This window comes from Crocodylus porosus, unplaced genomic scaffold, assembly GCF_001723895.1.
Source record: "Crocodylus porosus isolate Cpor-Errol unplaced genomic scaffold, CroPor_comp1, whole genome shotgun sequence".
Classification (NCBI taxonomy): domain Eukaryota; kingdom Metazoa; phylum Chordata; order Crocodylia; family Crocodylidae; genus Crocodylus; species Crocodylus porosus.
Genome location: NW_017728931.1, coordinates 100,025,983 through 100,043,836, shown reverse-complemented (window position 1 = coordinate 100,043,836; position 17,854 = coordinate 100,025,983). Strand labels below are relative to the sequence as shown.

The 17,854-nt window shown below is 39.0% G+C and overlaps 1 protein-coding gene across 1 annotated transcript in view; it reads right to left on the bottom strand.

Annotated features, from left to right (window-relative positions):
- Positions 1-16,503, bottom strand: part of CFTR (cystic fibrosis transmembrane conductance regulator) — a 146,662-nt gene extending 130,159 nt beyond the window's left edge. The window contains exons 1-4 of the mRNA XM_019543952.1: positions 16,382-16,503; positions 15,880-15,931; positions 12,429-12,595; positions 9,955-10,066 (exon numbers count right to left, since the gene is read on the bottom strand). Coding sequence (XP_019399497.1) covers positions 9,955-10,066; positions 12,429-12,595; positions 15,880-15,931; positions 16,382-16,503 — 453 coding nt within the window. The remainder of the gene's footprint in view (positions 1-9,954; positions 10,067-12,428; positions 12,596-15,879; positions 15,932-16,381) is intronic.
- Between the last annotated feature and the right edge of the window lie 1,351 nt (positions 16,504-17,854).

The window sequence follows — 17,854 nt, the reverse complement described above, 5'->3', positions numbered from 1 at the left end:
CAATATAAAACAGTGGATATCCAAAACCAAAAACTTGCTACCAAAATAAAAATGTTTAAAGCTTATCCTAAGTCTGAGCTCACTTATACTTATCTATAGGGAATAGAGAGGGAGAGAAAAAGTCAGAAATGGTTGAGGAAGGGGGGGGAATGCATTTTAAAATAAATTAAAAGAAAAAGAAAAACGGGGTTTTGCTACACTACAAATCATCTTATTCTAATTAACTGGAAATATATTTAATGTCTCTATTTTCACAACATACATAGCAGCAGAGTACAGCATTTCCTTTGTTTCACACATGGAACAGATTATAATGGTAGTGTGCCTACTACTTTAAACAGAGGCATACAACTTATCTTTGGTATCTCTGAGAGAATGAAAGTGCTTGTCCATGTCCTTGAAAAGTGACTTTTTGCATATTTGTGAGACTCACAAAGCTTTGACTTGATGTTTGTTGATGCATATGGTCTAAGCACAGCTGCCTTAGGTTGTGTGTGTGTGTTATTTTAATAAACATTCCTCCCTCTTCCTACTAATAACACTATTGTCTTTGTGAGGACAGGCCCCTAGTTTATACTGTTTGTGTTGACCCAGAATTAGCATTAATCCAGGAAAGGTAATACATAAATCTGGTGTTCTATTCAGGATATAAACTTTAATTCCTTATGTGGAAACAGGATGAATAATGACTCAACCAACAGATCTATTCATAAGAGATTTCAGCACAGGGAGGCCAGTCTGAGATGGAAATGGACTGAAGAAATGCAGGTAGTGGCTCAGACTAGTAGCTGGGGGGTGCTAGAGCAGCCCTCTTTTCCCTTCCATACTGCTGAACTGAGGGCCAGGCCCCAGCAGGACACTCTGATTAGGGAGGGGTCTCCCACTTCACTCCTTGTTGCTCCTGACCAGAGAGGGAGCCAGCAGGGAGTTACATAGAAGGGAGTTGCATAGCATTTAACACCGCATCAAGAAAACAAAAGCCTCTCTCATTAGTTCAAGCTCTTCTTAAACAACTTTTTCCAAGGAAGGAACAGAGAGACATTACCAGCTGACCTGTTGATTAACTTCAAAAGGTCCTAAACAGACACTTTCCTGTCTGTCTTCCACAGACACCTCTCAGCATTAGCTAGCATACCACATGGTGGCTATGGTCCATGCTGTGGGAGAGCGGAGGGGGCAGTCTCTGCTTGAGAAGTGGGTGGGGGGTAGAGCAAGGGGAAGCCAGGCAAATGCTGCTGTCTGCAGTCTCTGCCAGAGCCCCAGCTAGGGAGCAGAGGGGTAGGGCCAGCCTGTTCTCTGGAGCAGAGAGCCTTGCCCAGGGCTGCAAAGCATCTGGGATGCTGGAGGACTCTGCTTTAAGTTAAAGCAGGAAGGGGTCTGGGACAGACATTGCATAAACCGGTTTGACCCAAATCAGTTAAGTCTGATACTACATTCAACTGGATTTATCTCAAACCTGTTTCAGCTATTTTCAAACTATTTTATGTGCACTGAACGTCTGTTCTGTCACAAGTTTAAAGCAGTTTCTGATCACTTAAACCAGTTTATGTGTAATGTCTGTCCCTAGCCTTTGAGATGGGAACCTTGTCTTTTTTAACCCTCGGTAAAAAGCCTGGCACACTACCGGAAATACAAGAAAGATAAGTAATAACAGGGAAACTGACAAAGACAAAGGTATCATCAGAAGTGGAGCAACTGTGCATATGAACATCTAGGTCCATAATAAAAAGCTATTCAAGACATCTGAAGAACTATAAATGCAGCTCAGGAAAATAGGATTTCTTAGGATGAAATCTTTTATTAGACCAACTATGAAATAGCCAATGGCAATATTGTATCAAGGAGAAAAAGAGGGAGAAGGAGCCAATAGCAGACAGGTTATAGTCTATATGGGAAAATGTGGAAGAACAAAATTCACACTGAAAATAGTTCAAGCAATTGTCTTGTTCTAACATAAGAGAAGTCCAATTTTGACAAAGTACTTCGCTGCTCATAAGGGAAAAGTGAAAATGAAGTGGTAGCTTAGAGTGTCACCCTGATATTAAGGAAGGTAATGAACATTGACAGCTTATATTTTCCTCATATACATTCACTAGAGAGCTACAAAACTGAATAAAAAAGGATCTTCCAAAAAAAGGGCACAGATGTATGACAAGATCTTGTACTGTAGTAAACATTTTAAACACGGATATAGCTTTGTTGTCTTTATAAAAAAAAAATCACTGAAAAAAATGAGATACATGGAAGAAGAAAATAGTTTTTAAGGTTGTTTGCAATTAACACACTGCAGCAAATGTTCAAGAGGAACTTTATGTAAAGATTAGTGCAAAGTTTCCTAAAGTAATAGTTTTTAAAGTTTGAGGGTCCATCATGATCATCTAAGTGGACATCATGCATAACACAGGCAACAAAATTCTGCCATCCAGTTTCTGCATCAAACCGATAAATGCTGGCTAGACTTTAGCACAACCTTTTTAGGAAGACATTCATTCTTGATTCAAAGCTTTAAATATAGGGAGGGAAACAGATCCCAAAAAGGAGAAATTTTCAGAAAACTACACCATGTCAACTAGTCTCCATAGCTACCACAATGAACCCATCAGAATCCTTGGACACGTCTGTCCCAGAATGTGGTATATCTCATCCAGTGCACCAAATGCCTTCTATGTGGATGAATCTAAAGTAAAACTATGCACCAGAATGAATGATCCAGAAAAAAGATAAAGAACAGAGATACATGACCATACATATGAGAATGATTTTTTTTTCTCCCAGGCCCATTTTTAATATATTTTGTAAATTTCCCTTGAACATGAGGACAATTAGGTCAGAAAGTGAGTGGTTGTTCTATAAAAAAGCAATGCTGGACTCTAAGAATCAAGGACTAAACCCAAACATTGATTTCATGGTTCCTTATAATCTACCCTGATTCCTGCTAATCTCTCTTCATGCCACAATTGTTAACAATGCTCTCCCCTTTTAATGGTCTTAATCCTCCAGTAATCAAGCTCTCCTTTCTCTGGCAACTTTCTTGTCCGTTGGCTATCCTGGCAATGTCCCTCTCTTCCAATTTCACAATGCTGCAGACAGTTTGTAGCTCTACTTTGTCTACTTTTTCCTCAGACCTGAAAAGGGATGCAATGAATTTGAAAGCTTCTCTATCCCAAACATATTGTTGAGTTAAGAAAAGATACCACCCACAACAATCGTTGCCTCTTACAAACTTCTTGGACCATCACAGCTACATTATTACTCCAACATGATCATATATACTACTAGGTATGTTTTTCTAATACTTAATTAACTTTTGGGTTAAGAAAAAAATAATCCTGATTTATACTTCTTCTCTATAAGCTGATACTAGCATTTGAGATCATTGGGACATGAACTGCTAAGCATCCCAAGTTGCCATGAAGGGATGTGAAACAAGACTTGAACCCAATCAAGAACTTTTCTATTTGCAACTCTCTCACCACTGTCTGAATTTATCCTGCTTCAACTTCTAACCATTGCCTCCTTATGTGCCTTTGTCTTTTAGATTAGGAGCATTCTAGTACATTAATCTTTATATGCCAGTTTGATTCAGGGGACAACTTTGGGGTGAAAAAAAAGATTCCCATTTTGGAGAGCTCCACATCAAGGAACAAGAACATTGTGTAAAAGAACCTTTTGGACCCATGTGTTGAATATTGTTCCTGTATTCATAATTAAATCTAGAGCTGGTTCTGGGTAGAGGTGCTGTCTTAATAGTCAGTGTGTTAAAATAATACTTGTCTTGCATAATCCTCTTACATTCATAAGTATTATTATAATTTCTGCTGATTTTTTTCTACATGCCAGTAGGTTTGCTTTGTCAGTTAGTTGCTGTTAGTCAACTTATTTTATAGCTTGCCATCATAGTCTTGCCTGCTGCTTGTATTTTACTTATTCTGCCTATTTTATAGGTTGATGCATGTGCTTCCTGGCATAAGTAACACATTCATTGTTATTTATTTATTCATTGACCATGGCATATTGCATTCAGTCTTCAACTCCAAATCAGAGAACACTTAGGCTAAAAAAAATTTTGCTTGCTTTCCCAAGGCTGTGCTCTCTTAGCCAGAAGGTACTGTATCGGAATTATTCTCCCTTCTTCTGGATTAAGATCACTTCTTAACCTTCTCTTTTTCTAAGCTAATAGCTCAGTAGCTTAGTCAGTCCTTCACTGAAAGGCAGATTATCCAGAACTGCTGAGAACAACTAAGCATTTTTATACATAATAGAATAGCTCCACTGGGAGAAACTAAGAGCATCTCACCCCAAAAGAGCTAGTAGAAAGATCTGGGATGTGGAAAACTCAAGTCCCTGTTCTACCAAATTGAAAGCTGGAATTTCTTCCACATCCTAAACGAGTTCTAATCTGGATTTCAGGTGGCGGGGAAAAGGAGGAAGTTGTTCTCTCTCTCTCTCTCTCATTTTAACCAGAAATTCTCCTGTGGGCCAGAGAAATATTTCCTGACAAAAGTTTTTATACAACTGATATTTGCCCATAAAAATGCTCAGGTTCCACCAATCAGCTTTTTCCAGCAACAAGTGCTGAAAGATTCCTCACTAGCTCTTGCCATAATCTCACATGAATTTTATAACTCTATTGGTATAAATGAACACTACTCACTGCCTTTCACTGACCACAGGCATTTTCTTGTTCAATTCTTTATGCAGAATAAAGGACAGAACCTCAGACTGAGATCTGAAATTCCTCTTGCCTTTGGTAGTTTGAGAGAGATTTTTACAGAATTGTTGCTACATTATAGCAAACCCCAAGCTAAAAAGTTACAGAAGACTCATTGAGCTGTCAGTTTTCCTGCATTTCCTTTCCCATCATTGCTGGTTATATTTTGTATTAACAGAGCTGCTTTCTTTCTTCTTTCTTTCTTAATCAGTCCTCAGAGTTAATCCTCCTGCTATTCAGATACCTCAATCCAGTGCTTGTGATACAAAAAACGTTGCCCTATTTATGAATTATCACATCACAAAAAGTGGGTTTTGTAAGGTTAAGTGGGTTTCATATGAGCTTACAGAGACCTCGCCTTCACCCCCTAACTCTTCTTCATTCCCTAAACATGGATACTCCCTTTCTTTTGTACAGTCCCAAGCTATTCTTATCTTTGCTACTTTAAGATCCTCCCTTCAAAGAATGGATTATTGGATTTAAGGGAATAAATCATCCAGGAAACTGACAAAAGTCTACATAACCCCAGTCCATAAGACTACTTCTTCTTCAGGGTAATAGTTGAGACTGAGAGAGAGTTTAAGCTAAGGATGACTTATATTAAACTGTGGACATGTTTTGTATACGAAGGGACTTTTTTCTGGAAGTGAGGACTCTAATAGCATGTAGGTACTATCACATTTATGTTCTAGGATATGAAAGCTGATGCTAGAGTGGAGTTTAATCTTTCCTGAAACAGTGTTTTCCTTGATTTTTGCTGATCCTACACTAGGGTAGACAATTATTTGGGTGAGAGGACCCCTTAGGGAGTTTTAGTGAGTTGTTGTAGGCTAAGTCAGTACCCCCCTTCCCCGCAACAGCCCACCAAAACTCCCTAACTGGCCCCCATACACAGACAGGATGAAGCTGTAGGCAGGTGGGGAGCAGAACCTGGGAGATGGGCTGGGATCTGCCAGACAATGTGTATGGTTGGGCAGATCAGATGGGGCCGCAAGCAAATGAGAAGCCCCATCTGGGAGTGGGACAGGCAGGCAGGGCCAGCGATCAGGATTGGGTTCTCAGGGTGGAGACAGAGTGGGGCCAGGGCCGGGGCACAGCTGTGATCTGCTGCCTGCACATCCCAGAGTTGCTGTCAGTTTTGCAGGTAGGGGCATGCAGGGAGTGGATCATGGCTCTGCCCCAGGCTCCAGCCCCATGCTGCCCTGCGATCCTGGGGTCTCTATGGAGAATAGATGGGACCCATATGGGTAGGGTGCATGGCCAGGCAGATGAGATGGGGCTCTGGGTGGGCACTGAGTGACATTCAGGAGTGAAAGAGGCAGGCAGGGTCATGGATTGGGATTGCAGGGCCATGACATATCACAGATCTGCCCCAGACCCAGTCTCACACTGTACCCTACAAACCCAATCCTGATCCCCAGCCCTGCTCACCCGTCTCACTCCTGGATGTGTCTCCCTACCTGCCTGCAGCCCCATCTGATCTACCTGGCCATGTACTCTGCCTGCACAGATCCCAGCTCCCACCCACTCCATTTGGCACTCCCAGCTGTGCATTTGGGATGGATGGTCCAGGCTGCCCAGGCAGCAGAGCTGTGTCCAGCAGCCAGAAACAGCCACCACCCTGGCTGCCAGGAAATGGAATCCAGTAGCTATTCTGCACCAACCCCATTGCATGCTCAAGGGCTGTGGGACAGCATGTATGCACCATGGCCCAGGTTTCCCCCTGCACCTGGCAGGGCCAAGGGACTCACTGCAGGAGGGACAAAATGCCCTGGTGGGCTGGATTCAGTCTGTGGACTGTATTTTGCCTACCTCTGTTCTACACCCAGGAAATCCATTTGAACAACCTTTTCCTCCAAATGAGGAATTAATTCTGTGTGAGCAAGCATGCACACACACACACACACTGCTTTGAATCACAATCACTGCAAAGTGGAGGCCAATACATATTATAGAACATTATCACCATGTGTTCTTTCAGTAGATGGACAGCCAAAGTCTGCACTAGGTAAATATTCCAAATAAAACAGTCAAATCAACACCGTATAGAACTAAATGAAGGAATACGGCCTGAAACTGACCTAGATAGGTATGTATCCATCAAATGCATATGTACTTCTGTGTACTGAACTATACTGACATTAAACATCACTTATTTTTAAATAATTACATTAAACTATTCTGTCTCTAAGCTGCTTTCATTTTTCTTTTTCTTTTCCATTTCATCAGAGCAACTTTTCTTCTACTGTTCGCATTGCTCCTTTTATTCAATTTCCTTTATGTTTTTGAGTGCATTTGCCTCAGACTAATCACTCTTATGTTCCCTTTCCACTCACTTATCTATTCTGCCTTTTTTCTTCTTCATCTTCACCATCATTTATTTCCATTATGCTAGGGCTTAGTGCATCCACCCAGAACCTGGACCCCAGAGTTTTTGGCACTGTCCAAAGAAGAGAAGCCCTGTCCAAGAGAATTTATGGTGAACTGTAGTCATTATCTTCATCCATCTATCTACATCAACACCAAAGAGAATTAGCTGAATCTTTAGCCCCTGATCCAGCTTGTTTGCCCTCCTACAGCATTGTGAATCATTCCAAAAGCCACACTAACAAGGTAGCCAAAGTGAAAAAACACTCTGCGGGTGGGCAGGTTGAATAGGCAACTCTAAACTACCTGTCTACCTTCACCCTCCATAAGACAAAACAAAATATGACCATTTAATTATTCTGTTCTTAACTTGAAAACATCATACAAACATTATTATTCAGCACCAATGCTTTTATTTAAAAAACAAAATCTACCGTGACAGAATTTTTTGAAACACTTTAAAGATACTAAACTACATATGGATGATGAGATATTTGGAGTCACTCACAATAAATTAAATGGATTCTCAAGTTTTTTACATTTTTTATAATGTACATCTAATTACACTTTTAATCTAAGTGTTGTCCTCAACTTATAATAATTACCCATGTAATGAGTTCTGCAAATGGTGGCAAAAAAACAAGGGGTTATTGAAAGTACATGTAAAAAAAACAGTAGGATTAACTGATAGAGCTATATACTGAATATTTTCATTTTCTGCAAACTAGATAAATTGTCAATATTAAAAATTAAAGTAATACACAGCTTCCCTTTTCTTATTGACTTCCTGATTCCATTGTTTGGCTAATGATATCCCGAGGTACAGCTATATCAAACAGCTATATCAAATAGCACTGGGTTATCGCAGGCAAATTTACATGGTAGTAAAAATGTATTCAAACCTTCAGGACTTAGCTGTAGAGTCAATCAAAATTTGGCTTCAAAACTTTTAAAGAAGTATTAGTTAAGAAGGAGAAAAGGTCTATATATCAAGTAATGTTTGATTACAGGTTTATCTTATCAAAAGCTATTAATCAAGCTATTAATCAGTGATGGTTAGACTCAGGCACTTAGTTGGCAAAACGGACCTCAATTTCAAATGCTACCCAATGTCTTAAATGTTGCCTATACCAGTTGCTTTTAATGCTTTTAATGCTTTAACGTTTAATGTTTACCTATAGTATTAGCTTATCACTTTAAGTTGTCCCTATACCGAGTTATTAAAGTAGAGCCAAATGCGATTTTCAATAGCACTAATATACTCTAAAGCAGGGGTGGGCAAAATGTGGCCTGCAGGCCAAATACAGCCCACCAGGCCATTCTATATGACCTGCGGGGCCCCTAAAAATTTTAGAAAATTAATATTTATCTGCCCCTGGCTGCCTGTCATGCGGTCCTCAATGGCTTGCCAAAACTCAGGAAGCAGCCCTCCTCCTGAAATAATTGCCCACCCCTGCTCTAAAGTAACTCCAGTGCATCAGGTTCTAGACTTTGTTCCAAGTACTTGCAAGAAAGCCCAGCTGCCAGAGGATTCTTCTTGTGTAAAGGAATCTTTGGGCAGTTCAAATGGCAGCTGGCAGCTCCAATGCTGCTTCTCCCTTCCAGCCACTGGCATGGTGGGGATTCTCATGCAAACAGAGGCATGATTAAAGTAAGCTCTCCTCATACCCTGATGCCAGAATGCCTCATTGGGTCTTGGGCAGCTGAGCCAAAATTAAGAGCCCAGCTCTATTTTAGGCTGGGACCAAATTGCCTTCGTGACCAGACATGAAACACATTTTTCTCTAACTCATGGCCCTTCATCAAATACAGTTCAGCTGGACCAGAGGCTCTGGAACATCCAATCTAATAGTGTTAGTCTACTTTTACTAGTATATCAAGATACCGGAGATCAGAATCTGGACAACTGAAAGTGAGTTACAAATGAATACTTTTGATCACTTTGTGCCACTCATTAAGCTACCATTTTTTCAACATGCATAATAATACAGCATTTTGTTAACTGTTTACTGTGTCCCTCAACTTCTTAAATTGTGAAAATTAGGAAATAGCCATGAATATATAAACATACATACTGACCGACTACAATTTTTTAATGTTAAATTTGAATATCTCAACTCCCCAACATGCAGCTACTGACAGTGAACTGTTTCCATGGATCATAACCCCAGTGGTAGGATTTTTAAAATCTGTGGCATTTGCAAATGAGCATAATCATAACATGCTGGGAAGCAGCTTGAAACAAGCCTTCTATTATAAGGTCAGCTTTTCACACTTTACCAAATCCAACCCAAAGTGATTGTAATTTCATAACCTTTATCTTAATGTCAGAGTAAAAAAATTCTTTGAATGTCAATAAAATGAAAGATATGAAAATGTATGGGGGGAAGCGAGAGGGAAACAAAATAGTAATTCTTCCATCTTTCTGAATATTTTGTCTTTGTTTTGTCATAATTTGAAATTTCTAGACCAAGCTACTTTTAAATATTGTGTTCTCCATATTGGACCTGGTAGAGTGCTTCCTTGGGCTCAGTTGGAGATTAGGAAGGAGAATTTATTTACCTATTATCACTGTGTTCTGAGCATGTTATGAATACAGTAGTATATTAAATACTTTGTGGTGGGCTCTCTGTACTTTAGGAAACATGCTATCAGTAGGCAGTAAACAGATTCTTAAGACGTTTATGTTTTTTTCCAGCAGGTGCTTCATTTAAGGTTATTTCCCAGGAACTTTTAGCAGCTGTGCTTCTGTAACCTTTACAACCAATGTCACTAAGAAAAAATGTAGTTGTTAGCATGATTCCTCAATAATTTAGCAATCACCAGAACTATAATCACTGTGTACAATCTAAGAGTTTAGTAAAAAATACTCTTACCCCCAGATATAATATTATTCCATAGAACATAAATTTCCAGAAAAAGCATCGTCGAAGGGCATTAATAAGTTTGGGTTTTTTCTTTGAAGTTGCCAGCTCCCTGTCCCATTCTCTGAAAAGAAAACAAAAACTAAGACCATTCAGGTATGTGGGCACAGAGCATCAGTCCATGGCTCTAGCATAGTTCAGTTCACTCAGATATATCCAAGGAGATTTAGCTGCAGTGACTAGTAAAACAAAGCCTTGTGGAGACACCAAAGATCTGGCCCTCATTGACTTGATAGCTTAATAAAAGTTCAAATCTAGTTCAGCCACATATCTGGCAGATTTAAATACCCAGCGATATATCACCCTGCAGGGAGCTAATTCATGAAAAGGTCACATTGTAAGTTTTAAAGAAACCTGCTGTACTTCTTAAGACCAATACACAAATAATAGGCAAATAAAAGTTTTGGAGTTCCTCCAGTCCCTCACCAAGAAGAAAACAAAGAAAAAGTATTCTAAACTGTGGCCTGCTTAATGAACTGCATTAGTTTTTGTCAATTCTTTAGGGGCTTTTTGGTTGTAATTTCCTATCACGAAGTACATCGTTAGTCAGAAGGAGAGAAGTACCATGCTTTGTGATACTTATATGTATGTATTTGATAACTCTGCAAACTCTTAATACACTTTCCTTTTCATTTTGAATTTTGAATTTTGGCAAATGAAGGAACAATAAAGTATATTCAAAGGGAAAGATTAATTGGAGGCACATTGTCTAGAAATTCTGCCTCGTATAAATAATTACTAAGTAGCAGCAATGTGTTCAGGACATTGCCATCAGTTTTGAAAACCTAGCTCCCATTTTATTTTATTAATGAATACAACTTATCATACGACAAATTTAATGTTTTAAAAAATACATCCAATCCCTTGGAATATACATAAAGACATATATCTTCCATTAAAAGTGTTCCCTTTCAAAGTCATTGTCCACAGATGAGACCTGTGTTCTTTTCTTTTCTTCCCATCTTACTTTGAATGTTAGTGGACACACATTGCTATGCAGATCCAAACTCTCCCAGAGAATGCGGGAAGTTTAGCCTAAGGATTTAGTTTTGTTTTATTTTTTAAAATAATCTGCGCAAGAAAGTAAATTAGCTTATGATTCAGGATTCAATCCTGCAAGTGCTCCTTGAGTAAAAATGCCCTTGTAGCAGTACCAACCCCATACTCCAGTTGTTCTAAACTATTTTTAGACTCAAGGTATTCTCCATAATTTTTTCTGAATTTAGCAGCACTCAATTAAAAAAATTAACTGTACTCCTTTTCTGACAACAGAAAAAATAATAAAGTGATTATTATGTTGCAAAGAACTCAGAAAGACCACAACAGGTCAAAAAAAAATTTTAAGCTATGGATTCCTATTTGAAATTTCTGGATTCATCTTGTGAAACTTGTGTAGGTGTTTGCACATCGAGCAGGGCTACTATTGCATGACGCTCTGTAGCACCCTTAAAAGAATATCAAGGCACCCCTGGGTGTCTCAGTACCACAAATGAAAATCACCACTCTAGGCCACTGACGTTCTGCTTAAGCAATTAAATATTTTGTTGGTCCTCTGAAGATGGTCAAATATCAAACAGTGCATGAAGTTCCCATTTATATAATATATATTTAACATGGGTTCCATTCAGCAACTGCAGCAAGGATATGCTAACATTGGTAGACTTTGCAAAAGTATGTTTTAAAGAAGGATTTGAGGAAAGAGCGGGCAGGTGTCTTTTGCACTAGAGGTGAGGAAGGTTTTTTTAAAGTTGAAGTATGAAAGAAGGCAAAAAGGTGAAAATGGGAAGAGAGAAGTGAGAAAAAAGCTGTTGGCAGAGTGAAAAAAATGGAAATAGAAGAGAAGGGAGTTGGGGTCATAAAAGTCAGAAAGGAGATCATGAAAAATCTTCCTTTGTTCAAGAAAGCCAATGGAGGGATTCAGAGGTGGAAGTTCTGAATAGGGATGGATGCTGAGGAAAATGATTTTTTGCTCTGGAAGAGAAAGGTGAAAGCCAAGGGGGCATGTGGAAGGTAAAAGCAGGGAGACTTAAGTAGGTAGGGCTGAGAACAAGACTTAGCCCTGGAAACTAAAACAAAGGGATGGAATTTTCTTAGACTGTGAAGAAAAAATAGTTGGTAGTGGTGTGATACGTTGATACAGAAGAAGGCAGCCACAAAACTAAAAATGAGATTGCAAGCCTGAAACCAGGCCAGAAGTGACCCAATTTTCCAAAACTAAACAAACTACATGGTTGAACCATTACTGCCTGCATCCTAACCAGGACTTTAAAAGCTGCTGAAAACTCTATTGTTCCAGTGTTTCTGGTGTCCTGTTCTGATTAAGCAAGCTGAATTGATACTGTCACTAGTCCTCACTCACTCTTCCAGATCAAGTCATTGCCATCCAGATCGTGATATAATGCTAATAAATATGTACATAATCATACCTTTCTAATTTTTCAGAAAGATTATCTGCAGAATCTGCGGAGGGGATCTGATAAATGTCTGACAATTCCAATCGCTGTCTGTAACCCTTTTTCAAAATTGGTTTTGTCCACCTAAACAAAAGAAGATTTATTACTATGTTCCAAGGTTCATTTTGGAGAGAGGTTAGCTGTTTAGGTCATATCCAGCATTGCATATATAATTCACTATGCAACAGAGCATTACAAAATAAACCATGAAATGACACTTTGTTAACCAAGAATGTAGCTTTTGAATACTTTGGTATGTAGGTGAGGATAACATTAGTAGAACAGCATTGGATCTTAAATTGGATTATTTTATGCATGACTCTTATACAAACATTCCCCCAAAAAATCACTAGGAGTAGAGTGAGCAGTAGACTGGGCCTTTGGAGTTCTATTTTCAAGAAAGTGTAGTCTCTGTGCTAATGGATATTACATTAAAATGTTGTTACATTAGAAACAGAAGTTAATCTTACAAGTAAGGAAATCCTAACTTATTGTTTATATGCATAACTGTTCACTTGGCAATAGACACGGAAAATTATGTGATCTTTTGCAAGATCAAGGCATAATGGATGTGCCAATGATAGCTTTTATCCTTTATAAAACATTTTCAAGGGTTTTTTTACTTTAATACAGGCCTTAAAAAGTACATTTTTAGCACAATGTTCAGGTTTAATAATAATTTCCATTAACGTTAGTGGAAGCTACTATGACAGATAGCCATACTTTCAAGGAATAACCAAGTTATAATTTTTGGACGCTTAAAATTTAAGAAAGATTTTGGACTTAATCTTATGCTTATTGATATTGTTTCCAAAGTATCTATCAACTCAAAGAAAAAAAAACAAGAAGATACTCTTAACTAGCTGCCCTATACAAGTAACACTTTATAAGTCATTAGTAACTGTAATGTATCAGCTATTGATTTCATGGTACTCCTTACATGCATTATAGCGAACACTACTTGAAATTAATCCCCAAGGAATCCCATTCAAATTTTTCATCATATTTTATTAATAAGGTAATTTGAAAACATAAGATTAAGAAAAATGCAATTAACAAGCATCTTTAAGGTACACAGTAAAGTACATACAATAGTAGAAGTAACATTTTGGAGATACCTAAGGTTACAATGAAAATAAGCTTCACTTTCATTGTTAAATATAATAATTTTCTACAAATAATTATGTAGCTAACTGTTATAAATAGGTTGCAAGTAATCACTGCATGCATTTTTTATGTGTCTGTGCATCTGTCACAAAAATATATTTTATGATTACAATTAAAGTGGTGATCAGAAAATCCTAGCCCACAAATTAGAAGCCATCCAAAAGGGAAAAGACTTACAAGATTTGTTTCCTAAAAGAGTCTGCAATGAAGGGGCCAAACAAAACTTTAAGGGATGTATTAAGAGGGTCATTTCAAGGCTACAAGTTGTTTACTGGAGGTTATCTTTAGTGTAAGCCTTGCTCTGTGTGTGTATAAATACGTATTATATAAAGAAAATTAACCTGATTCTTGAGCTATATTATGGCCACATTATATTCTTCTGCAGCATAAAGGATGTAAGTAAGTATAAAACTAATATTATGCATGTCATACAAAGGCCTCTGTGTAAATGAGGTGCATGATGCATGTGTATGACTATTAATGTTCATGTGTGTGCACACATAATCTAACATTAAAAATATTTTAAAAGATTATAATGTTAATAATAAATCAATAATCCTACTAATTTAGTCTATTAAGCATTTGGGAAAATGAGATATATTCCAAGTGGATAATTATGCTTAAGCATTTTTTGGAGAATTCTTTTAAGCAATAAAAGGATTGTCTTTCACTTCTGCAACCACATAAATCCTACGTTTCAGATAAATTGTTTGGTCTCAGCTCAATCTTTAGCTGCAGTTTACATGAAAAAGCGCACACAGTTCATAACATGTCATGGTAAAACCAATGATCAGAATATGCTTTTGAAAGTGGTAAAGGGAAAACTGTTCATGACCTCTTTTGCTGCTGAAGTTAGGGAACAGCAATATCAGAGATACATTTTTAATTCATGTGAATGACTTCATATTTAAAATAACTCAAAATCTTGTTAGGTAAAAATCCTGGGTGGTCATCTCAAAGGATGAGCTAGGTCATGTACAGGATGACAGAAAGGAACTGTGTACATGGCTTGTGCAAACACTACTAATCCCTTCTCCTTTGGAGAAAAAAAACACTTGCCAATTTGTTTCATAAAAGAAACTGCAGTACATTCAGAAAATCTGGCAATCATGAAATGAATATAAGTGAGGGAACACTACATGACTATTGCAAGTAAGCTAAGATAGTTCTGAAGAGCACTCCCCCCCCCCCCACTTCATTCCAAAGTATTGTTGTTTAATAAGGGTGACTGCCCTTGACAAGTACCTTGTAAACCCATGCATAATGCTCTGAAACTGTACTAAGCAATTCTTAATGTATCTTGAGACAAGGAAAAAAAAGATTTATAGTTTTATACCCCCTATATTTTGGGAAAACAGTCTCTACTGCATTGTTTCTTTCTACATTTTTTTATTTGTATTTTTTATTAGCATCTAACTGGGCATTTTGCCACAGCCTGAAGAAACAAAATTTACTGTGCTTGAAGCAGAGAGGTTGTTAGGAAGGCAGCATAAGTATCTCAGGTCTACTGTACTCATGGGAATGTAGTCTGAGTAGCTGATCAACTACAACTCTTTGCCCACCCCCTCACCTTATCCTAAACTGGGTGTATTTTGCCTTACCCTAATTACTGGGTAAGCACCTACTGTCCTACCTTAAGAATGAATTTGATTCAGCCCTGTGTGCACAAGAGTTGCAGTATTCCCACCCATGGAGACAGCTACAGTCAAGGGTGATTCACTGCCATGAGCAGGGAAGCAATGATGCCATCTTGCTCCACGAATTCCCTCCAGGCTCTTCTAAACTGCAGTCAGGATTTCAAAAGTTGAGCCTACACAGAGGCATGTATACTTCCAGAGTGACCTGGTATTGCTCTTCATCCCCAGCTTTGTGGGCTAACTTGCAGGCTTCATTAGATCTTCAGATCTCTAGGAGACAGTTTGTCATGGCACCCCCTTTAATATAGATTTTCAGAAGATGCTTGAGAAAGCGCTGTCAGAAAGAATATGAGGCTTTGTATACTTTCAAAATAGCATGCACCAGCTAGAAGGCTATATAAATAACCCATCATCATCATTTTAGGGCCAGATTCACCATTATACTCTGGGGAGGAGGGAGAAAAGGGGAGGGGGGATTTTCACTCCTCTCTGTAAAGTGAATATAAACCTAGTTTAACTGGCCATGTATATCAGACTTGGGTCTGGCACTGCCTTAGAACAATGGCACCAAAGATTTTCAGTGAATCTGGCCTTTAACATTCTGAACTCATTAGGAATACCAGCATTAATTCCTCATTTCTGGTTCTCATTTCTTCTGTCATAGCAAAATCTCTTTTGACACAAAGAAAGCAAGGATGAAGATAAACAGATTGGCTTTAAAGCATTACGTTAACAAATGCCACCGGATTACTGGTTGACATTTAATGAACTCTTTCACAGGGAAACCTGTAGTGCTGTCAGAGTCTTGCCACTAACTAGGGATCTTATTATGGGCATATATATGTGAAACCCAGCAGGGAATGAGTTTCAAGGGTGTACTGTGGGTGAGAAGAAAAGAAGGAAAACAAGTTCCACCTCTTTGATTGATTGCCTGGTAACAAAATACACGCTACTGGAAAGATACAAAGGTACCATATACATGACACATTGTTTTAACTTCGGTTTGTTTGTTTCTTGTCTTTTTCCTTTCATTTTTCCTCCCTTTTGCAATCTATAACACATGCCGACTGTAGCAGTTTGGTTTTCTAATTTGCACAGTCACACAGGCAAACTCGAACCTACCGGACAACTTCACTTGCTTCTCTGATGGGCACCACCTTGTCTTTGTCATTTCTGTATTCTTGGTCCTGCTTAAGGCTGCTGTGCATCCTTCCAATATCAAAAAGCAGCTTCAGACTTGGCATATTCCACTAAATGGAATTTCTTCCAGCCCAGGGGAATTCCCAGTGGCACAGATATAGCTAGTTTCCTGCCTCCAGCAATCCTGAAATAGACATGCTGGTACAGAAATCTGATTCTCCAAAGCACTACTTTGCTCTGGACCAGGGAAGCTCAGCCTCCAGCACACAGGCCAGAGCTTTGGCATCTGGCCTGTAGGGCTCCCCATGTGTTGGATAAGTTGGCAGTGGGGGAGCAGCAGCAGCTACTACACCCTCCCTCATTGTGAAAATCCCAAGCCCTGCACAGTGGTCACAGATGGGCCATGACCCTCACCCAGGATGGTTCGATCAGGGCCAGGTCATGCTCCCTTCCTCCACACAGCTAGATCAGAGCTGGGTTGCCCCCTGCCCTCCTCTTCATGGTTACATGGGGCCCTGTCATACCTGCCCTAGATGCCAGATTGGGTCCACCACATGGATCTGGCTTGCAGAGGGACTGGGCACTGCCCATCTGGCCTGTTGGACAAACCAGTTGAGTACCACTGCCCTACTGCAACCATCTGGGTGTGACTGTGCTATAAGGTATGCAGAAGAACTGCCTGGATGAGCAGACCTGATGACCAATGACTCAGCCATCATATCAAACCAGCTCTATAAACTGGTACAAAATGAAACCTACCTTCACTGCCTTCTCTTTTGGGTATCAAGTACATCTATAGGCACTAGCTAGGACCAATGCCTTCCCTCCCTAAGGGAAGTGTATCTGCATGCCCACCTTGAGACTGGCACAAGCATTTCCTGAATATTATCTGTTGTGTCTGGCACTGCAAACTTCTAAGTGCCCCCAGTACTTATTGACTTAAGAGGTTCAAAACACTTAGGGACAGCACATGTATTTGAGAAATTATTAAAGGATTTGGGATTCAGGAACTAGATTAGACTCCTTCTATCAAAGACTACACTACAGTCATCCCTGTTGGTAGAAGAAAGTAGAAACCACACACAGGTTTTTTTTAAATCACTTAGGGTAACTCCCCTCCAAGTATAACATGAGGTGTGTAGGTAGTGTTTGCACCATCTATCCTCCCTGTAATAGACAGGCAAAGATAAATTCAGTCATCCATAAAGAAATTACATGTTACCAGCCATCATCACTAGCTTTCTGGGATTGTTTTCAGCACTTCAGGTGCCACAGCAAAGTAAGGTCTTATTATGGGTTTGATTATGTTTCATCCCCTCTTCCTGTGAATGTCCCATCAAACAAGGTTCTTCGCTTGCTATAACTTTCAAACATTATATGAGACACTACATTAGGATAAAAAAGTTAGGTAATGAGCTGTAAGGCATTGTGTCCCAAGGTATACTTACTTGCAAC